The following is a 24,615-nucleotide window of genomic DNA, read 5'->3' on the forward strand; positions in this document are numbered from 1 at the left end:
ATGCTAGCAAAGTAATGCTCAAAATTTTCCAAGCTAGGCTTCAATAGTACATGAATCAAGAACTTCCAGATGTTCAAGCTGGATTTAGAAGAAGCAGAGGAAACAGAGATCAAATTGCCAACATCCGTTGAATCATAGGAAATGCAAGAGAAGTCCAGGAAAACATCTACTCTACTTCATTGACTATTCTAAATCCTTTGACTGTGTGGTTCACAACAAACTTCAGAAAATTCTTGAAGCATTTGGAATACCAGACCACCCTGCCTGCCTTCTGAGAAACCTGTATACAGGTCAAGAAGCAACAGTTAGAACTGGACATGGAACAACAGACTGGTTCAAAATTGGGAAAGGAGTACATCAAGGCTGTATATTGTCACTCTGCTTACTTAACTTACATTCAGAGTACATCATGCGAAATGCTGGCCTGGATAAAGCACAAGCTGGAATCAAGATTGCCTGGAGAAATATCAATAACCTCAGATACGCAAATGACACCACCCTCATGGCAGAAAGTGAAGAGAAACTAAAAGCCTCTTGATGAAAGTGAAAGAGGAGAGTGAAAAGCCTGGCTTAAAACTCAATATTCAAAAAACAAAGATCATGGCATCCAGTCCCATCACTTCATGGCAAATAGATGGGGAAACAATGGAAACAGGGACAGACTTCATTTTCTTGGGCTCCAAAATCACTGCAGATGGTGACTATAGCCATGAAATTAAAAGATGCTTGATCCTTAGAAGAAAAACTATGACCAACCTAGACAGCATATTGGAAAGCAGAGAATTGCTTTGCCAACAGAGGTTCATCTAGTCATAGCTATAGTTTTTTCCAGTCGTGTATGGATGTGAGAGTTGGACCATAAGGAAAACTGAGCACTGAAGAATTGATGCTTTTGAACTGTGGTGCTGAAGACTCTTGACAGTCCCTTGGACTGCAAGGAAATAAAACCAGTCCATTCTAAAGGAAATCAACCCTGAATATTCATTGGAAGGGTGGACGCCGAAGCTGAAGCTCCAATACTTTGGCCACCTAGTGCAAAAAGCCGACTCATTTGCAAAGACCCTGGTGTTGAGAAAGATTGAAGACAGGAGGAGAAGGGGACGACCGAGGATGAGATGGTTGGATGGCATCACTGACTCACTGCTCCTGGAGATGGTGAAGGACAGGGAAGCCTGGCATGCTGCAGTCCATTGGGTCACAAAAGTTGGACACAATTGAGCAACTGAACAACAATAATACTTATGAAAAGATATATATGTATATATACATATATATAATGTGTGTGTGTATACAGTTGACCCTTGAACAACATAAGTTTGTTTTGTATGGATCCAGTTATACACAGATTTTTGCTGACAAAGGTCTGTATAGTCAAAGCTATGTTTTTTCCAGTAATGTTGTATGGGTGTGAGAGTTGGACCATAAAGAAAGCTGAGCACTGAAGAATTGATGCTTTTGAACTGTGGTGTTGGAGAAAGTTCTTGAGAGTCCCTTGGACTGCAAGGAGATCAAACCAGTCAATCCTAAAGGAAATCAATCCTGAATATTCATTGGAAGGACTGATGCTTAAGCTGAAACTCCAATACTTTGGCCACCGGATGTGAAGAGCTGACTCATTGGAAGAAACCCTGATGCTGGGAAAGATTGAAGTCAGGAGGAGAAGGGGACGACAGAGGATGAGACGGTTGGGTGGCATTACCAACTCGATTGACATGAGTTTGAGGAAGCCCTGGAAGTTGGTGATGAACAGGGAAGCCTGGCAAGCTGCAGTTCATGAGGTCACAAAGAGTCAGACACGACTGAGTGACTAAACTGAACTGGACTGAAATACTGTAGCAAACTATACAATCTGCAGTTGTCTGATAAAAACCCACAGATGTGATGGAACCATGGGTACAAAAGGCTGACTATAAGATATAAACAGTTTTCCACTGTCAGAGGTTTGGCACGCCTAACCCCTGTGTTGTTCAAGGGTCAAATATATAAATATTTGCTCCCCTGACCCAACATTGATTACAGATGTGGAACTACTATCACCAAAGTATAGACGTCGAAACCAAGGTTCACAGCAACAACAAATCAAGGTCATAGGACAGGCACGTGGCAGAACAAGGATCTCAGTCCAGTGCTGACTCCACATCCTGGAATCTACAAAAGTAAGCTGAACTAGAAGTTACTTATCAGGGAGAGGAATGGGGAAAGAGGGCATTGAAGGGAAAGAAGGGAAAGAAAATATACTAAGTGTTCATTCCTGTCAGCCACTGAGTGAAGCCCTTTATAGGCATTATCTCCTTTAATCCTCATACTCAGTCATTAAAATCAGTATTATTAGCCCCATTTTTCATAAGGGAAAACTTGCTCAAGATTATAATGCTGATACATGGTGAACATGGAATCTGAACCCACTCCATCTTACTCTAAAGAATATACTATTTCTACTATATCAAAGAAAGCACACAATGAGAGCAAAGGAAGGAATACTCAGGTCAGAGGCTGGGGAACATCAACACTGAAGGGAGAAGTGAAGTAAGGTGAACAGCAAAAAACTATTTTAGAACATACAATCAGAGGGACAGGAGAAGAATCAGGAAAGTGTTATGTGGGAATCCAGGACCAGAGAATGTTAGGACATTGACAAGAAGGCCAAATGTTGTAGAAAAGTAGACTGAGGACTGGAAAACCCATTTCATTTAATACTTAATAGGCTTTGGTGACCTTTTTGAGAACTGATACCACTTCCCCGGTGGCTTAGCAGTAAAAGAATCCGGCTGTAAGGTAGGAACTGCAGGACATGCAGGTTTGATCCCTGGGTCAGGAAGATCCCTTGGAGGAGGGCATGAAAAAACACTCCAGTAATCTTACCTGGAGAATCCCATGGACAGAGGAGCCTGGTGGGCTACAGTCCATAGGGTCACAAAGAGTCAGACACGACTGAAGCAACTTAGCACACATGCATGCACTGTAGCATGGAGGGGTGAAAAGTCAGATGGAAGTGAACTGAGAAGACCTCAGGAAGCAGGAAAACAGAAACAGTGAGGGCAGGAGAGAGGGTACTAGTTGGAGAAGAAGGTGCGAAGGAATGAGGGGATTTCAGGATGAGAGGACACTTGCAGGCTGAGATGAGGGATTAGTGAAGGAGAACAGATACAAAGGGAGGGCAGGAATGATGTGGCGAGGTTTCAGAGGAGGGGAAGAAGCCTCTTCCTGCTCTGATGATGACAGGCAGGAGTAACTCTCTGCAGAAGTAGGGAGGTGAGGAAGAGGGCAGTTGAAGGAGCTCAAATTCCACTGCCCCTCTATCCATAATGAAGTGGGCAGGTCTGTCTGTTGATGGTCAAAGGCACAGGGAGAGTGAAGGAAGTTTCAGGAAAGGGACCCCGTGGGAAGCTGGAAAGAGCTAAAGACTTCCTGGCAGCACCAAAGACTCAGATGGGGCTGGAAATCATAATTCTGTCATTGAATCAATCTGTTAGGTTATGTGATTTCCTCTAGAAATGCTTAGCAGGCCTGGACACTGAGAAGAGGAAACCAGAAATAGGTTGATGTAGAACCAGAAATGGTCAGAGGCAGGTAGCTCACCAGGGCAAAGGTAGAGAGGATGGTGGCAGTAAGGGTGTATGTGAAGGAATCTATAGAAATCTATAGACCGTGGAATCTATACCAGGGAGAAGAAGCTAAAGGAAAGCTGATAAACTGAAATGATGGAGAAGAGTAAGACGAGAACATGAAGCAATTAAAGGTAAGTTTCACAGGAATGGAGGGGTGTGGAAATTGGGGTTTTAAGAAGAGAGTAGAGTTTCAGAGTTCAAGGTTTCAAGGGCAGGCAATTCTGTGGAATAAGCTTCAGATGTGGCCTGAACAACCAAGAAGAGCTATTCTTGTTCACAGGTAGAGTCGTGTTTGCTTCAGGTCTCCACCACTCCCTTTAAATAAGTTGGGATCTCAAGATGGTGGAGTAGAAGGACATTCATTCACCCCTTATTGTGAGAGCACCAGAATCACAACTGACTTGTAAACAACCATCAGTAGAAAAATGCTGGAAGCTACCAGAAAGATACCCTCCACACAAAGACAAAGGAGAAGCCACAGGGAAGCAGTAGGGAGGGCACAACTTGATGGACTCTATCTCATGCCCACAGGGTGTGGGACCCACGAACTGGAAAACAGTCATACCCCAGAAGTTCTCCCACTTGAGGGCAGGTTCTGAGCCCTGAGTCCAGCAATGGGAAGAGAAGTCACCAGAGAGTCCGGCTTTGAAAGCCAGTGGGATTTGATTGTTGGACTACCACAGGACTGGAGGAAACAGAAACTCTATTCTTGAAGGGCACATGAAAATTCTTGAGTGCACCAGGACCCATGGGAAAAAAGCAGTGATCCCACAAGAGACTGGACCAGACCTATCTGCTAGTACTGGAGGGTCTCCTGCAGAGGTGGCAGAGCACACAACTGTGGGGACAAAGACACTGGCGGCAGCAGTTCTGGGAAGTGCTCATTGGCAGGAGCCCTCTTGAAGGCCTCTGTTACCTAAGAGCAATTGCTTACCTAATTGCTTCAGCTTTGCAGCAAATGCTAAAGGACCAGCTTTGCAACAAATGCTAAAGAACTCCTCTAGGCAGGGAGGAGATCAGCAACTTAAAACAACTTTGTCACATATAGATTGCTATATCAAAACCTCATGGGAATAGCAAACCCAAAAACTACAACAGATTCACACTCAGAAAAAGCAACCCAAACACAACACTAAAAATGGTCATCAAACCACAAGAGAAGAGATGCTGTTGCTGCTGCTAAATCGCTTCAGTCGTGTCTGACTCTGTGCGACCCCATAGATGGCAGCCCGCCAGGCTTCCCCGTCCCTGGGATTCTCCAGGCAAGAACACTGGAGTGGGTTGCCATTTCCTTCCCCCATGCATGAAAGTGAAAAATGAAAGTGAAGACACTCAGTCGTGTCCGACTCTTAGCGACAATATAGTAATTATCCTTCAATTAAAATAAATAAATAATTAAAAAGAGGTACAGACTACTAGGTATAAAATGAATACAATACAGGGATATAATGGACAGCACAGGGAATATTGTCAGTCTTTTATAATAACTTTAAGTGGAGTGTAATCTATAAAAATATTGAATCACTATGTTGTATACCTAAAAGTAATAAAATTTTGTAAATCAACTATACATCAATAAAAAATACAAAAATTTAAAAAATATATATATGGTCATCTCAATAGATGCAGAAAAGTTTTTGACAAAATTCAGCACTGATATATGGTAAAAATTCTCCAGAAAGTGGGCATACAAGGAACCTACCTCAGCATAATAAAAGCCATATATGACAAACCTACAGCTAACATCATAATCCACAGTGAACAGCAGAAGGCATTTCCTCTAAGATCAGGAACAAGACAAGGATGTCCATGCTTACCACTCTCATTGAACATAATTTTGGAAGTCCTAGCTATGGCAATCAGAGAAGAAAAAGAAATAAAAGAAATCCAAATTGCAGAAGAAGAGGTTAAACTGTCACTGTTTGCAGATGACATGATACCATACATAGAAGGCCCTAAAGATGCTACCAGAAAATGACTAGAGCTCATCAGTCAATTTCGTAAAGTTGCAGGTTACAAAATTAGCACACAGAAATCTGTTGCATTTCTATACACTAAAAACAAAAGACCAGAAAGAGAAATTAAGGAAACAACCCCACTTACTAATGCATTAAAAAGAATATGGTAACAATAACCCTGTAGGCGAAACAGCAAAAGAGACACAGATGTATTGAACAGTCTTTTGGACTCTTGTGGGAGAGGGCGAGGGCAGGATGATTTGGGAGAATGGCATTGAAACATGTAAATTATCATATGTGAAACGAATTGCCAGTCCAGGTTCAATAAATGATACAGGGTGCTCTGGGCTGGTGCACTGGGATGACCCAGAGGGATGGGATGGGAGGGATGTGGGAGGGGGTTCAGGATGGGGAACACATGTACATCCATGGTGGATTCAACTCAATGTATGGCAAAACCAATACAATATTGTAAAGTAAAAAGAAACAAAAAAGAATAAAGTGTCTAGGAATAAACTTACTTAAGGAGACAAAAGACCTGTCATCTGAAACTATAAGACACTGATGAAAGAAATTGAAAATGACACAAAGAGATGGAGATATGTCATGACCTTGAATCAGAAGAATTAGTATTACCAAAATGACTATACTACTTAAGACAACCTACAGATTCAATGCAATCCTTATCAAATTATCAATGACATTTTTATAGAACTAGTATAAAAAATATTAAAATTAGTTTGGAGACACAAAAGACTTCAAATAGCCAAAGCAATGGAGAAGGCAATGGCACCCCACTCCAGTACTCTCGCCTGGAAAATCCCATGGACAGAGGAGCCTGGTAGGCTGCAGTCCATGGGGTCGTAAAGAGTCAGACACTACTGAGCGACTTCACTTCCACTTTTCACTTTCATGCATTGGAGAAGGAAATGGCAGCCCACTCCAGTGTTCTTGCCTGGAGAATCCCAGGGACGGGGGAGCCTGGTGGGCTGCCATCTATGGGGTCGCACAGAGTTGAACACGACTGAAGTGACTTATCAGCAGCAGCCACCAAAGCAACCTTGGGAAAGAAAAATAAAGCTGGAGGAGTCAGGGTCCCTGGTTTCAGATTATACTTCAAAGCTATAGTCATCAAAACTGTATAGTACTGGCACAAAAACAGAAATATGATCAATGGAACAGAACAGAAAGCCCAGAAATAGATCCACTCACCTCTGGTCAGTTAATCTACAGCAAAGGAGGCAAGACTATACAATGGTGGAAGGATAGTCTCTTCAATAAATGGTGCTGGGAAAACTGGACAGCTACATGTAAAAAAGTGAAATTAGAACATTCTTTAACACCATACACAAAAATAAGCTCAAAATGGGTTAAAGATCTAAATGTGAGACCAGAGCCTATAAAACTCTTAGAAGAAAATATAGGCAAAGACCCTCTGACATAAATTATATCAATATTTTTTTCAATCCATCTCCAGAGTCATGGAAATAAAAACAAAAATAAACAAATGAGACCAAATTAAATGTTTTTGCACAGCAAATGAAACCATAAATAACATGAGAAGACAACCCACAGATTCAGAGAAAATATTTGTAAATTATGTGACCAGCATGGGATTAGTCTCCAAAATTTACAAACAACTCATGTAGCTTAATATCATCAAAACAAACAACCCGATCAAAAATTGAGCAGAATACATAAATAGACATTTCTCCAAAAGAGACAAACAGAGGACCAAGAAGCACATGAGAAGATATTCAACATCACTAACTGTTAGAGAAATACAAATCAAAACTATAATGAGATACCCTCTCACACCAGTCAGAATGGACACCATCAAAAAGACTACAAACAAGAAATTCTAGACAGAGTGTGGAGGAAAGGGAGCCCTCGTATACTGTTGGTGGAAATATAAATTGATACAGCCACTATGGAAAACAGTATGGAGGTTCCCTAAAAAGCTAAAAATACAGCTACCATATGACCCAGCAATCCTTTCTGGGCATATGTCCAGAGAAAAACATGATCCAAAAAGATACTTGCACCCCAATGTTCATTGTAGCACTGTTTACAACAACCAAGATATTAGGAAGTAGCCTAAATGTCCATCAATAAGTGAATGGATTAAGAAGATGTGGCACATATATACAGTGAAATATTACTCAGCCATTAAAAAGAATGAAATAATGCCATCTGTAGCAATATGGATGACACAGAGATTGTCATACTGAATGAATTAACTCAGAAATATCTATGTATCATTTATATATGGAATCTAAAAAGAAATTGTACAAATCAACTTATTTCAAGGCAGAAACGGATTCACAGATTTAAAGAAGGAACTCATGGTTACCCAGGGAAAGTGTGGGTGGGAAGGATAGTTAGGGAGTTTGAGGTTGACAAGTACAAACTGCTATGTTTAAAATGGATAACCAACAAGGACCTACTGTACAGCACAGGGAACTCTGCTCAGTATTATGTAACAAACTAAATGGAAAAAGAATTTGGAAAGAACATACACATGCATGGAGACTTCCCTGGTGGCTCAGTGGTAAAGAATACGCCTTCAATGCAGGAGATGCAGGAGACCTGGGTTCAGTCCCTGGGTCAGGAAGATCCCCTGGAGTAGGAAATGGCCACCCACTCCATTATTCCTGCCTGGGAAATCCCATGGACAGAGGAGCCTGGTGGGTTATAGTCCATGAGGTTGCAAAGAACTGGACATGACTTAGTGAGTAAACACAACCACTTAGTGACTATATACCATGTATATATATAATTGAATCACTTTGCTGTACATCTGAAACTATCACAATATTGTCAATCAACTGCACTCCAATATAAAACAAAAAGTCTAAAAACAAAGAAATGCCCCCCAAATATTTGCAAGTAAATTCTATTAAAAAGAAATATATGAAAGAGACTTGGGGATCCACAAAAGAGAAAGCTGTGTATTATGATAACTGATGATGCCTTTTATAAATAAAAACAGGAAACATTCTCCTATGAAAATCAATCAGTCAAACAAAGTTGAGAGTCAGGCACTAAACTAACCCTCAGTTTTCCGCCTCTTTAATTTGAAGATATCTGTACTTCTCACCCAGGGGTCAGGCAAGATCTTGTTCTTGCTATACATGCCTAATGCTGGCTCTGAAAAATATTGATTTGAAGGCAAAGTAGACACTTACAAGGACCAGCCAACCACACCACCCACTTTCCTTCCCCTACAAAGATCTTTCTGCTGTTTGGTTTACAACTGACTAGAGTCACTTCTGCAGCAAATGAAATGCCATGTGCTTTTTGTAAGAGGCTGTGACCCTCTGGGAGGTGGACTAGTACTTTTATTTTTCTTTCTCTTCTTCCTCCTCTATGCTTCGTGATCTTTTTTTCAAATTATAAATTTCATGAAATCCAGATAAAATAGGGAAAAGAAGAACTTCTCTGTTAGGGCTAAAGGGGGCGGGACAATCCATAGACCAGTAATTTTCTTTCTCTCTACCTCCAAATCAGCTCTCTACCCTCCCAGTCCCCGAACCATTGCCCTAAGTATTTAAAATAATTTCTCAGGGGCTTCTTGCAGCAGCTGATTGGGGAGGGATAGGGTGGTAGAAGAACATTGCATTTTGTTTCCTTCTAGCACTGTCATTTTACAAGTCTAATACTCAGTGAAGACAAGATGCAACAGATTCAGAAAATTAAAGTATCTGAGTTATTAAGAAATATATCTTAAACATGCCCTAATTCTTGATTTGTTTCTAACAACAGGTGGAAAAGCACAGTATGGCCATGACTAGATTCCCACCAGGCCCATAGGAATAAACTAATAAAAGGTAGAACAGGTGGCTGCCAAGCTTGGGGAAAGGGAGAATGAGGAGTTACTGTTTAATGGATACAGGGTTTCAGTTTTGCAAGATGAACAGTAGATGGATGGTGGCACATCAGTGTGGATATCCTTAATGCTACTGAACTGTACAATCAAAAAATAGTTGGCAAATTTTAGATGGTAAATGTTATGTATATTTTGCCACATTTTTTTAAAAGTTACCTGGAATATCATCCAGCCATTAAGTTAAGTCATTCACATCCATCATTTAAAAGTGGACATATAATTTCCAAATACATGGCATTTTTAGAGGGCCTTTGATTTCAATTTCTCATTTTTATATCAATTTCTCATTTAAATGCTTTCTTTGCTTCAGTCACCCTCTGTGTTTATTCAGTCTTTTAGCTTTATTAAGACTTTCAGTGACTAAGTTAAAGATTCATGAAATGTCACATTGCACTTGAAAATATGTGGGTTATTTTCAAATATCTTTTGATATTGATTTCCAACATAATTCCACAGTGATAAGAGCACAGACTCTATATGATTTCAGTCCCTTTAGACCATGAAACTTTTGTGGCTTGTTTTATGTCCCTGGATATGTTCCAGTGTCTCCTGGTTCAGAGTCCATGGAAACTTGAATAGAATTTGTATCCTGCTACTGTGTGAAAATTGTATAAATCTTAATTATGCTGAACTTATTCATAATGCTTTTCAGGTCTACTATATGTTCCACTTTTCTGTCTATTCATTCTATTAATTTTTTGAGAGCTTGATATGAAACTCCAACTAAAAATCTTAATTTATCTATTTAAAAAAACAATTGTAATATATAGTGGAACTATATGTAACTTTGCTCTGTATTTTCCAAGTCTCTTATAAATGTGTTATAATATGTTAATAATTTTAAAAATAAAAAATTAAACATAAATAAATTAAATACAAGAAAGTTTTAAAATAAAGGTTAAATTTAGATAGTCACCAAAAAAGTAAATCATTCAGATTTTGTAGCAACACAGATAAAAAGCCTTAAGACAGTATGAAATTTTTAAAATAAAGACAAAAAATTCAGTTAATATCTAAAATATATTTTTTTAAAAACTCATACAACTCAATGGCAAAAAAACACATAAACCTGTTTTTAAAATGGGCCAAAGATCTAAATGGACATTTTACAAAAAAGACATACAGATGGTCAACAGGTATAAGAAGAGATGCTCAACATCACTAATCATCAGGGAAATGAAAATCAAAACTACAGTGACATACCACATCACACCTGTTAAAATGGTCATTATCAAAAAGACAAGAAATAACAAGTGTTGGGGAGGATGTGGAGGAAAGAGAACACTTACGTATTGTTGGTGAAAACATAAATTAGTATAGCCACTACCAAAACCACAAAAAATAGAGGATCCTCATAAAATTAAAAACAGAACTACCATATGATCCACTGTATATTAGTCCAAAGAATTAAAAAACACTAGCTCATAAAAGATGCATGCACCCTCATGTTTACTGCAGCATTATTTATAATAGCTGAGATATGGAAACAGCCTAAGTGCCCACAGATGGATGAATGGATAAAGAAGACGTTTTATATATATATATATATATATATATACACACACACACACACAGTGGAATACTACTCAACCATAAAAAAGAAGGAAATGTTGCCATCTGCAACATGAGTAGAGTTTGAGGGCATTATTCTAAGTGAAATAAGTCAGACAGAGAAAGACAAATACCGTATGATTTCACTCACATGTAGAATTGAGAGGGTAACAGGCAGGAAGGCCAGGGGTCTCCAAATGGAGGAAATAGGCTGCAAGTGTCAGACATTTTTATCTCTTAAGCGGCAGGAGGAAAAAAACTATTGATATTCTTTTCGTTCTCTATACAAATTTAAAGGAGGTCTCTCTTAAAATACTGTGTTGCCATAATGACACCTGGTTTCACCTGAAGTTAACTATTCTCAAACCTTGAGTTAATCAATGCATTTTCTTATGGAAATGTTTGTCTTAAGTTATGTTAATGTACTATGCATTTACCCCAGACTCTGTCTTCAAGTCGGTTTGCCTAATGGCTCAGAACCTACTTGACAAACCAGTATGTTATACTCAGATATTGTTCCCCTAATCTATGTAAACGAAACTATTTGTATGGCATTCTGCCCTTCTACAAGATTCAAGTCAATTGCTTTATGGCCCAGGATGAATCATCTGGTGCCAAGATTATCCCAAAACACATCTTATGGATGAGGGGCCTGGTGCCATTCTGAGTTTTAAGACATTCCTTTCTTTCATTAACAGACTGCCAGTGACTATATAACATCCAGCTGAAGACTAGCAGGGGGGTACTCTTTCTGCCCCCTTCTGATGCCTATGTCAGAAGCTTTCTCTATCTTCTTTATACTTTAATAGAACTTTATTACACAAAAGCTCTGAGCGATCAAGCCTTGTCTCTGGCCCCAGATTGAATTCTTCTTCCCTGGAGACCAAGAATCCCGGCGTCTTTTCAAGGGTCAACAACAACCTTTCAGAATCTTAAAGATTAAAACATAAAGATTAAAAAGAAAGAAAGAAAAACAAGCTCACAGACACAGAGAATAAGTTGGTGGTTGCAAGAGAGTGGTTATTGCAAGAGGTAAATGGGATGAAAATTAATTTCCAGTTATGAAATAAATAAGGGATGTAAAGTACAGAGTCAGATTATAGTTAATAAAACTGTATTGAATATTTGAAAGTTGCTAACAGTAAAACTTTGGTTTCCCAGGTGGCTCTAGTGGTAAAGAACATGCCTGCCAATAGAGGAGAAACAAGAGAAGCAGGTTCGATCCCTGAGTCAGGAAGATCCCCTGGAGGAGGGCATGGCAACCCACTCCAGTATTCTTGCCTGGAGAATCCCATGGACAGAGGAGCCTTGTAGGCTGCAGTCCATAGGGTCACAAAAAGTCAGACACAACTGAAACAACTTAACACGCAGCATGTACAACAGTAAATCTTAAAACTTCTCATCATAAGAAAAACAAATTTTTGTTGACATGTATGGTTATGAATGTTAACTAGACCTGTGATGATAATTTCACAATATATACAAATATTGAATCATTATGCTGTACACCTGAAACTAATATGTCAATTATACCTCAGTAAAAAATTTTTTCATATGATTGTAATTATTTAAAACAAATCTATAGAGATGGGGGAAAGATCAGCAGGAAATATGTCAAAGTGCTAACAGAGGATGTGGTACATACTTTTCCCTCACTTGGTTCTATATTTCAAAAAGTTTAATACAGGCAAAAACTTTCATAATAAAAAAAAAAAAAAGTTTCTAAAATTTTTAAATGTTTAAAGCAAAGTAGATTTCTTTCTGACCACAATGGTTTCTGCACATCACTTCATGTCCCTAGTAGTCACACAGAGAAATGATACACCAATGAGTTGCTGGGCTTCTCATTTACTTACATATAAGCATTGGGTGCTATTTAACTACAGAGCACCCCTAGATACTGGGGATACGGTTTGATCAAGAAAAGGTCCCTGCCATTATGAAACTGCCATCTAATGAGAAAAACAGTTAATAAATAAGTAAACAAGCAAAAATATACTAGCTATTGATAATGCAGAGAATTAAAATAAATAATATAAAAAACAGCACCTTTAGACTGGGAGATCAGGGAAAGCTCAAAGGATGTGAAATTTGAGCTGATATCTGAATGACAAGAATCAGACTTGGGAAGAGAGATGAACCAGCCAACGTCAAGGCCCTGAGCAAAAATAAACATTCCGGGTTTGAGGAACTGAAAGAGCCACTGTGTTTGGGGAGTACTGGGTAAGAGAGTGGTATGAAGTGAAGACATTGTCCCTTCCTCCAGGAACTTGTGATGAAACAGAGCTCAGCAGTCATAGTTTCTGACACTTCTCTTTTAGCATAAACTTTCAGATGACTTAAAATTTATAATAGTCTGCAAAGCAGAAGTCAGGACTTTTGAAAAAGAATTAAAATATCCATTTTTTTTTCCTGTAGGCTATAGTTTCCTTAGCTGTGATCAAAGGGATTGTGTAGCAATGTTAGCCTCTGAGAGGAAGCAGATATTATGCACATTACATAGAAAGAGCCCATGCTAAGAAAACTAAATTGTTCTCCAAAATCAAGGCTTACTTATCCTTCCCAAACTCGAATTTCCCAGGTCCAGTACGAAGTAGATAGCCATTGAGCCACTCAGGAAGATGTCCCTGGACTTGAGCTGAGATGACTTGCGGAGTTTCTTCCACTGTGGTTAGAAGCGGTGCAATGCATGGAAGAGTCTTCCCCTGAGCAAAGATCACTGTTTTCTGATGAGTATTTTCCATGTACTTCTTCAAAACTGTGAAGAGGAAATCAAAAGCACAAAAATTTTACCAGTCTTCCATAAACATGCCTGTTTCTCCATAGACAGTCTCATCTACTGGTATGAGAAATGTATACCTAACACCAAATAGAGTCTCCAAATTCATCTCCTTCCTTATCCTCAGACCATCAACTCTTCAGTTCTCCATTTTTGAACCACAATAATCCTTTTTATGTTTCTGCAGTACAAATCTGCTTAATTAACTCAGGACTTTAATTACCATTGCTACCATCTCTCATGGTTGAGTAATGCTGGCCTTTTCACAAGACTGCATCTACATGTTAACCACAGATGTGCTAATAGCTACACCTCAGTGTTTAATTAAAAATGCCCAGGACTTCCCTGGAAGTCCAGTGGTTAATGAAGACTTTGAGCTTTCTCTGCAAGGGCATGGGTTTGATCCCTGGGGGGGAACTAAGATCCCCACACACCACACAGCTTAAAAAATTAAAGAAATATAAATAACCACCATCTGATATTATCACAATTACATTAATCTCAGTACTTTAGACACACTAGAATGTGATTCTAAAGGTTTCACAGGATTTATGTGAATTTAATAGGATCTGCAATTTAATTTCTTCTATTTTAATGGTATACACACGAACGTACATGGCATGTCCCAGGAAAGAGGAGTTATAAATAAAATAATGCACTGATACCTGTTCTGAAATTAACTCAAATTCAAAAGCCACCAAAAAAATTTTTTTAAATAGAGAGCTGAAAATTGTCCCTATTATTTCATATGTATTCAGTGTTCACAGGCAATATTGCTTAACACAGAGGGGTGGTCAAGTACATAACTAATTGGATACTGTAAGATAATCTTTCATTTTAAATCATAAAACTAACAGTGATATAGAAGTCTAAACTAGAAAACCAAACTAAAACATAGGAATACCAGTCTCTTAGCAAAATATTTTACAATATTGTATCTATTATCCCACTTCTTTAAAATCTTTCAAAAATTCAGTTTAGAGCACTTGAGACCTTCTCAGAGATGTAGGTTCAAAGCACATGCGTACTAAGTTTTGTCCAACCCTATGGACTGTAGCCTGCCAGGCTCCTTTGTCCACGGGATTCTCCAGGCAAGAACACTGGAGTGGGTTGCCATTTCCTTCTCCAGGGGACCCTCCCAACCCAGGGGTAGAACCCCACGCCTCTTATGTCTTCTGCATTGGCAGGCGGGTTCTTTGTCATTAGCGCCATCTGGGAAGCACCGTAAGTAACCAATTCTGTCAAATCCAACTATTTCCTTATTTCCCAAAGAAAATTCACTTTAACTCTAAATGTCCTTCCCACTAGTCTATCCTTAAAGAAGCTTTTTTTTTTTCCTAAAGAAGTTTTATCTGTTGTTCAAAGTCTATCTAAATGCTACTCCCTTTAAGAGGCAGCATGGTATAATACTTAGAAGTGTGAACTTAGACTCTCACTGGCTTGAGAATCCTTGGGTTCAAATCTTGGTCTGTCATTTTCCAAATAACTAACCTTGAAGAAGACCATCTCTCTGGGCTGCTTCCTCTTTCTAAGATGGATAATAATAAGCCTTATTGCTCCCAAGGCTAAAAATTATAAACGAGTTGGGTTATATAAGTCTTTTAGAACACAGGGCTGCACTCAATTTGCCAGCAAATTTGGAAAACTCAGCCACAGGACTGGAAAATGTCAGTTTTCATTCCCAAAGAAAGGCAATCCCAAAGAATGCTCAAACTACCACACAATTGCACTCATCTCACATGCTAGTAAAGTAATGCTTAAAATTCTCCAAGCCAGGCTTCAGCAATATATGAACCATGAACTTCCAGATGTTCAAGCTGGTTTTAGAAAAGGCAGAGGAACCAGAGATCAAATTGCCAACATCCACTGGATCATCAACAAAGCAAGAGAGTTCCAGAAAAACATCTATTTCTGCTTTATTGACTGTGCCAAAGCTTGACTGTGTGGATCACAATAAACTGTGGGAAATTCTGAAAGAGATGGGAATACCAGACCACCTGACCTGTCTCTTGAGAAACCTGTATGCAGGTCAGGAAGCAACAGTTAGAACTGGACATGGAACAACAGACTGGTTCCAAATAGGAAAAGGAGTACGTCAAGGCTGTATATTGTCACCCTGCTTGTTTAACTTATAGGCAGAGTATGTCATGAGAAACGCTGGGCTGGAGGAAGCACAAGCTGGAATCAAGACTGCCAGGAGAAATATCAATAACCTCAGATATGCAGATAACACCATTCTTATGGCAGAACGTGAAAAAGAACTAAAGAGCCTCTTGATGACAGTGAAAGAGGAGAATGAAAAAGTTCGCTGAAAGCTCAACATTCAGAAAACTAAGATCATGGCATCTGGTCCCATCACTTCATGGCAAATAGATGGGGAAACAGTGGCTGACTTTATTTTGGGTGGCTCCAAAATCACTGCAGATGGTGACTGCAGTCGTGAAATTAAACTCCTTGGAAGGAAAGTTATGACCAACCTAGACAGCATATTAAAAAGCAGAGACATTACTTTGCCAACAAAGGTCCATCTAGTCAAGGCTATGGTTTTTCCAGTAGTCATGTACAGATGTGAGAGTTGGACTGTAAAGAAAGCTGAACACAGAAGAATTGATGCTTTTGAACTGTGGTGTTGGAGAAGACTTGAGAGTCCCTTGGACTGCAAGGAGATCCAACCAGGCCATCCTAAAGGAGATCAGTCCTGGGTGTTCATTAGAAGGACTGATGTTGAAGTTGAAACTTCAGTACTTTGGCCACCTGATGCAAAGAGCTGACTCATTGGCAAAGACCCTGAATCTCTGGGGAAGGAAAAGCAGGTAATCTTAGGTATACTAAAATTTGAGAGCCACAAGATTAGAGGTATAAAGAGGATGCTTTGAAACTTAGAAAAGGAAGCCCTCTGGTATTTATCTTACTACTTTTATTATTACATTCATATTTACCTTATTCTCCTTCTTAGGTTACAATAAATTCCCTGATGCTGGGTATTTTACTCCTCTTACTTAAGTAAAATGAATACCTTGATCAGGCATTTGTCTGAATAGAGATTCATCAACTTAAAATGCTTTAGAAAGTAGTTACATGTTTATATGTTTATATGTTCCATACTCCACAGCATGCAGGTGGCAGTTTCTTATACACTCTTTATATTTCCCTTAGTGTTTGATGTTGTAATCAACATTTTTTAATGTTCTTTCTGTCTTAGCTTCTGAGACATTGCACTTTTCTAACTTTTCTGCTCCTTCTTTGTTTGCTTTATACCAACTTCCTACTTATTAGCTGAAAACCATGGCCAAGCTACTAATCGCTCTGTGCCTCAGATTTTTCAATGATAAAATGGGGATAATGAGTATAAAAGGTGGGTAAAACTTCCCATGTTCATGTTCCTTCCTGCTCATGTCTATTATCATAATTAAATATAGTAATAGTAGATAATTTCAGAATAAATCCCTTTATTGACTCCTTTCATCTCAACACTCTCCTTTGGTAATCTTGTCTGTGTGCATGTATATGCACTCAGTCATGTCTAACTCTTTGCGATCCCATATGTCAGGAAGCATTTAACAGGAGGCTTCCTGTGTGCTGTTTTGGATCTGTCAGGAATCCTCTGAGGGTCCTTATTAATTCCTGAATATTCAGGAATTAAGAGAAAAGGCACGCCTTTCCTGGGGCTGAGGAATCCAGGCATTTCTCATTACAGTGATAAGTACCCTCTTCCCTTTTTATGAACCATAGGGTAAAAAGTGATTGTTTACAACTCTCTGTCTTTGATAGGGATCGCCTTATGTTTTGTAAGTCTGGAATTTTAATCTTTATCTTTGCTAAGAATAACTACCTTGTAAGACAGTGTATATGCCCACACCATGTTGATTAAAACACCTTTGCTCCATCAGAGCTTGGGTCCCTGTGTCTTTCTTTCTTTCCTTCTCTCTTTCCTTCTCTCTCTCTTTCAGACTCTTTCTCTCTCTTACTTTCTTATCGTCAACTCCGGACCACCAGGTTTCGGTCCATTAAAGGACCAACAAGTGGCTCCCAGAAACAGGGACTCTGGTACACGTGGCAAGATTCGGATGGAGTGACCCCAGAGGGCCTGTTGAAGCTGGTAAGTATTAAGACATGGGTCAAACAGCTGGAAAGCCCCACCACTTTTCTACTTTAGTTTATCACTTATTTAAAGTTCAGGGATTTTTGGTTTCACACCAGCGAATAGAGGCTTGCCTTCAGACAGCGGTTGAATGTAACCCTTGGTTCCCTGATGAAGGTAGTTTTGATTTAGAAGTTTGGCATCAGGTCAAAGAGAATGTTGAATGAGCCGTCAGACAGGGAAAAAATATTCCGATAGATTTCTGGCCCCTGTGGGCTCTCATTGAAGCTGGGATTCTGCCATTACAGAATTCTGCCCTCCTGACATTCGGCAACAGGCAGAACACTCATTACATGAATATGAATTAGACAATGATACCTCATGAAAGGCCCAGTTAGAACAACATAAGATATTTCAGGATTCTCCTACCAACCCTGCCCCAGTTGCTCCAAGTGCTCCTTCCCTGCTGGAGGGCACATATCCCAAAGTCTCTCCCTCGATAGAACCTAATGATTCTGACAATGACTCCCTTAAGACACCTTTTAACATTAAAACTGGTAACACCTTTCTGAATAAAAATAATTTACCCCCTTTGCAACAGAGGCTCTCTGAGTTGCTGGCTTTGCAATCACAGGTCTCTGAAGCTGAAGGTTTCTCCGCCTTTCCAGTTTTAAGAAATGTTGATGCTCAAGGGCAAATAACACCTCAATATGAAGGTGTTAACCTTTTTCACATGCAACAAGTGAAAAAGGCCATAACTTTGTATGGCCCACATTCACCTTTTACTAGAGAGATTCTAAACGCTATGGCATCTTCTATTGGAAACTTTATTCCCTATGATTGGTGAATTTTAATAAAAGCTCTCCTTAAACCAAGAGAGTATCTTCAATGGACAATGTGGTTTCAAGATATAGCCAGAGATTATGCTAACAAAAATGCTCGAGCTGGTGCTCCCCAAAACCAAATTACTTTTGAAATGTTAACTGGCACTGGACAATTTGATACCATAGAAGCTCAAATATGATGCCCTCCTTTGTTGTATGATCAATTAAAAACAGTGGCCCTTGATGCTTGGGATCAAATTACTCCTCAAGGGGAGCCTACAGGTAGCTACATTAAAATATTGCAGCGACCTAATGAAACGTATGTTGATTTCTTAGCTAGATTAGAAACTGCTATTTCCCTACGGTAATTGGAGAAGAAGCTAAAAGGCGACTAGAGAAATTACTTGCTTATGATAATGCAAATTAGGAATGTCAAAGGGCTATATAGCCCCAATTCGTGAGACAGGGACTATTTTCTATTATTTGAAGGTTTGTCACAATACAGGATCAGAAACTCAAAAGATGCAAATGTTAGCTGAAACAATGGCTGCTGCCTTAAGAAAAGGAAAATAAAGGATGCTTTACAAGTGGAGATAAGTACCATTTTAAAATGAACTGCCCTAAGAAAGCTAAAGAAAAAAAAAACCTCCAAAAATCTGCCCTCACTGCCACAGAGAACTGAATTGGGCCAAAGAGTGTAAATCTAAATTTGATATTGAAGGGAGACCTATTCCGAGAAACTCCAAGCAGGAGACACCCTAGGTCCCCTTCAACAAAAACCAGGGGCAAATTCCATCTTTTCCCTCAAACCCTCAACATCCGACAGTGCTACCTTCGATACACCAGCCCTAAATGACTTTCTCCTTTACCCTCAGCAGTCCCCTCTAGAATACCTACCGGACTTTTTGGGCCCCTGACCCCACAAACCTTTGGTCTTTTACTTGGCTGATCTAGTTTGATTTAACGGCCAGGGGTCTCCAAACGGAGAAAATAGGCTGCAAGTGTCAGACATTTTTCTCTCTCTCAAGCAGCAGGAGGAAACAAACTAGCGATTTTTTTTCTTCTCTATACACATTTAAAAGGAGGTTTCTCTTAAAATATTGTGTTGCCATAATGACACCGGGTTTCACTTGAAGTTAACTACTCTCAAACCCTGAGTTAACCAATGCATTTTTCTTATGGAAATGTTTGTCTTAAGCTATATTAATGAACTATGTATTTACCCTAGATTCTTTCTTTAAGTCGGTTCTGCCTAAGACTCAGAAACGATTTGACAAACTGGTATGTTTTACTCTTGCAAATGTTCTCTTAAGCAATGTTGATGAAACTGTATTTGCTTGGAAACCTGCCTTTCTTCAAGATTCATGTCAATCATTTTGTGGTCCAGGACTACTCACCTGGTGCCAAGATTATCTCAAAATGCATGTTGTGGGTGAGGGGCCTGGTGTTATTCTCTTCAGTTTTGAGACATTTCCTTTCTCTAATTAGCAGGCTGCTAGTAGTTATATGACACCTGGCTAAAGACTAGCAGGGAGGCACTCTTTCTGCCCCCTTCTGATGCCTATGTCAGAAGCTTTCTCTATCTCCTTTATACTTTAATAAAACTTTATTACAAATAAATCTCAATTTGAGAACACATTACAGACTTCTACCAATTTCCAATTAGCTTTTCTAAAATATTTTGGAGAAATTTCATTTCATTATCCTTCTGGTAAGCTGTGGAATTTCTTCAAAAACACTGAATTTATTCTCACATTTCTTTTATATAGATGGGACTAAAAACACCAAAGCTTCATTCTGGTCTCTCAAAAAATATAAAGTCTTTTATACTAAATTTCATTCTGCTCAACAAAATAAATTATATGCTCTTATTCAAGTTATTTGCCTACATCCTTACCCCATTAATATAGTCTCTGACTCTATACATTCAGTTGTTGTCTTAAAAAAATATAAAAACCTCCACCATAAACTCCTAGTTCTATTAAAACAGACAATGGCCCTGCCTATATTTCTAGACACTTTAAACAATTTTTACAATCTTTTTCTATTAAACATATTACAGGTATTCCTTATAACCCACAGACACAAGACATAGTCAAAGGAACACATCACACACTAAAGTTACAAATAAAAAAAAATTAAAGAAGGGGGAATACACAGGAACACTACTGTCTTCCTTATCTAAAGCAGACTTAATTAGATTCCAACATAAGATATTTTCTAAACCTATAACTATTGTTAATACAGCTTTATTTGTTTACAAGAGCAGAAAGACATTTCAAGGAATTGAAGGACACTTCTTTTCCTCTGCCCATCTGGTACCAAGATGGGTTCAATAAACAATAGAAATCTGGGGAATTAATCTTATGGGGAAAGGGATATGCTTGTATTTCCCCAGATGGATCCAACAAAATTTTTCCTCGGAAAATTCGACCCAAGGGGGCCCCCAGCATTCAAAATGGAGACGAAACAACAAGAACCCCAGGAGGAAGAAATTCCAATACGGGCCATGGCGGCTCTAAAGATCTCCAGAAAGCACATCAACCCTATGCATCAACCTATGCATCAACCCTATGATCTCCCCAGTTGGGGATAAATAAAAACCCTTACTAATAAAGCTGAAGATTTGATCTCTCAACAGGGAATGCCTCAGAGTCCTGAATACATTTTCCTGGCAATTCTCAGCTTGCTAGCCTATGCCTCCCCCCATTCGAGCTCTAATTAATCAGACTCAACTGGGCTTACTTACCCAACCCCCCTTTTTTGGCAGGTCATAAAATAGAGAAAAGACCGATGATATCAATCAATGACTCCACCCATATGCCCCCTCCCTGGAACCCTCACACCCTTGGGAGAAAGAAAAACTAATTAACATTTCTTTAGGTTATGAAGTCCTTCCTTTGTGTATGAGCCCAGCAGAATTATGCATAAACATCAGCCAACAAACTTGGGCTTTCGTCCTGCCTACAAAAGAAGACTTTCGGATCTTGCTGCCCTTTCTGTCTGTGAACCATGTTTACTACTGAAACTTCAGGGAAAGAGTTAGGGAAAGAACAAAAAACATTATGTAAAAGGTTACTAACACTGTGTTGGAACATTACCATGACAAAGGACTTCTTGGCTGACTTGCCCTGGAATGGCACCTCCTCTCCCTCCCCCTCCTCCTGCAATTGTCCTCCATACACAAATTGGGCCTGAACAATGGGACATTGTATCATCTATGCCAGAGCTTATGGGGCTCTCGTGCCCTGCTTAACCCTTAATATGGCTAGAGGCCCCATGTCAATCACCTTCAGCTGTCAGCAGCTCATGGTGCTCCAGATCCCATCCAGTTTACTCCTGTGAGGTAAAAATATCATTTTCTATGTGTGCTATAATGTGAAAACAGGAAGCACTGCTACTAATCCTCTAAGCACAGATCTGATTATATCATAAATTCCTCCATAAAACCTTTATTAATGATTCCTCACTGTCTACCAAATAGGGTCTAAACTACTTGGCCAGGCATTGATGCAATGCACAGTCTCACAGCAACCCACCTGTCCAGATCTGCCTCTCACTAACACCTTCCCCTCCAGCCAAACTGGTCCGCTCTTCAGTTCTTCTTATTATAATTGTACACTCTTCCTCACCTAGAATATTTCTCATTTCCTTGAGGTGATGCATCCTTCAAGTTGGAGTGCCTACTCATCCTTCAATATGTAATGCCCATATCACCTGCTTCATAAACACAATATTCCCATTTTATAGTAAGTACTGATTTTCCTTAGTCTGAAACCACACAGCATCTGTTTTAGCTCCCGTGTGACATTTACCTTATTCTATCTAATGTGATAAAGATGAATATACCTTATAACTTCTACACCCTGTACTCTCTGAGTACACAGTGTTGTTTTTGTTCCCAATCCAGTACCTAATACACTGCCCTGCATAGAGCAAGCACTACATTATTGAATTAAACAACTTTCAAGTTTTTAGTGCATATCAGTATGATTTCTAATAGCTCTGTATCAGCCATTTTCAAGAAATAAAATCAGGTAACAGGTTTTGGCTTCAGTAGAAAGCTACAAAACAATAAATAGAATTTTTACAGCCGCCTACCAGAATGCAAATAGAAGAACCAGACATTTACATTAGAACGTGTAGCAGTGATTTTTAGTTGAGAAAGTTCTAAATAGTGAATACTCTTCCTATTGCAGATCCAAGAGAATTTCTAAACCCTGAATCCCGCCCCTGTATGTTGCATAAAATCTACAATCAGAAAGGCTGTTTGCCTGACAACAAGTAGACAAATCTTGGCTCAATCTCCTTTAACTCCCACCTCTGCAGTGTTACTGCCTGAATCTGTTCCACACAGACTGAGAAACTTCAGAAGCCCCTGGTATTCTTCAAGAAAGAGTCCTAAGATCAGGAAAAGCAGAGAGAGGAGAAGGAAGGGGCAAATCCCCTACCTGGGATCCGGCGTACTATCCTAGAAAGGAAATCAAGTGCAATGGTAGAAAAGCTGCTGACAGAACGTAGAAAGATTTGAGAAAACATTTTTGTGCTGAGTTCTGCAGCAGCAGATCCTGTGTTTCCCAAATCCTCACGCTGACTGGCAGTCAAAAGCTCACTTCCTGGGCTGTCCCTGGCTCACTGACAGAATAGGAGGGGGTGGGGTTGGGGATTGAGGGGTGGGGCTTCAAAACATGTACAGTCTCTCTTAGTTTCATTCTCAGGACAAGTATCCCTACAACCTGTTTATGATAAGTTGCTGCTTGAAATACTGAAATTGCACCACCAATAGTGGTCTCCCTCTCTAAACTTTCCTCTTTCAAATCTGTCCACTGATCAAGTCAGCTGACCCAGGGTATCAATTTCATCGTGCCACTCCTTCCCTCTTAATGATTCAGATTTCCTTTACAGAATAAAGTCCAAATTTAATCTGTCAACAAGACTCTACAATCTGACCACAATCTACCTTTCATCCTTTGTCTCTCTGACCTTCTAGCATTTCTTCTTTCATTTCCCAGTCATTTAATTTACAAAACATTCTTAACAATCTAATATGAATAAAGCCCTCTGAAGGTATACCCTTAAAAATGAATAACCATACATCATTTTATTAATATAACAAATATTTCTGAGCTCCAATCTACCTAATACTGTGCTACAAATTGAGAACAGATTCTATTCTGCTCTCTAGCAGTGTAGATGATACACTATTCCCTTTTGTGAATTCTCAGTCCAGTAAAATGATTTGCCAAGTGTTTTTATCCTTCTGTGCCTTTAAACAAACTTTACCCTGCCTGAAATACCCTCCTTCTTTCCTTTTCAAAAACCCATTTCAAAATCTACCTCTGTGAGCCCCTTGCCAAAGCCTTCTAATAACTCCTACTAAAAGGAGTTAATAGCAGTGCCACAGAATTTATTTGACTGCACTGGGTCTTCATTGTTGCACATGGCCTTCTCTAGCTGCAGTGCACGGGCTTCTCATTGCGGTGACTTCCCTTGTTGTGGAACATAAGCTCTAGGCACATCAGCTTCAATAGTGACAGCCTGTACGTAGGCTCAGTAGTGGTGGCACATGGGCTTAGTTGCTCCGTTACATGTGGAATCTTCCTGGACCAGGGACTGAACCCGTGTCTCCTGCATTGGCAGGTGGGTTCTTATCCACTGGAACACCAGGGAATTCCTGGTGTGCCAGGAAATACTTTTAACATTGATATAACATGTCCTTCTAGCAAAGACATGTAAGTGTATTTCAAGAAAGGAGTGATTACAGCCATTAAAAAGAACGCATTTGAATCAGTTCTAATAAGGTGGATGAAACTGGAGCCTATTATACAGAGTGAAGTAAATCAGAAAGGAAAATACCAATACAGTATATTAATGAATATATATGGAATTTAGAAAGATGGTAACAATGACCCTATATGCGAGACA

The 24,615-nt window shown here is 39.3% G+C and overlaps 1 protein-coding gene across 1 annotated transcript in view; it reads right to left on the bottom strand.

Annotated features, from left to right (window-relative positions):
• BCO2 (beta-carotene oxygenase 2) overlaps positions 1–23,274 on the bottom strand; it is a 71,244-nt gene extending 47,970 nt beyond the window's left edge. Inside the window, exons 1-2 of the mRNA XM_065945148.1 lie at positions 23,142–23,274; positions 13,560–13,764 (exon numbers count right to left, since the gene is read on the bottom strand). Of these exons, the coding sequence (XP_065801220.1) occupies positions 13,560–13,764; positions 23,142–23,229 (293 nt within the window). The 5' untranslated portion in view covers positions 23,230–23,274. The remainder of the gene's footprint in view (positions 1–13,559; positions 13,765–23,141) is intronic.
• Between the last annotated feature and the right edge of the window lie 1,341 nt (positions 23,275–24,615).

This window comes from Muntiacus reevesi, chromosome 9 (genome assembly GCF_963930625.1).
Source record: "Muntiacus reevesi chromosome 9, mMunRee1.1, whole genome shotgun sequence".
NCBI lineage: Eukaryota > Metazoa > Chordata > Mammalia > Artiodactyla > Cervidae > Muntiacus > Muntiacus reevesi.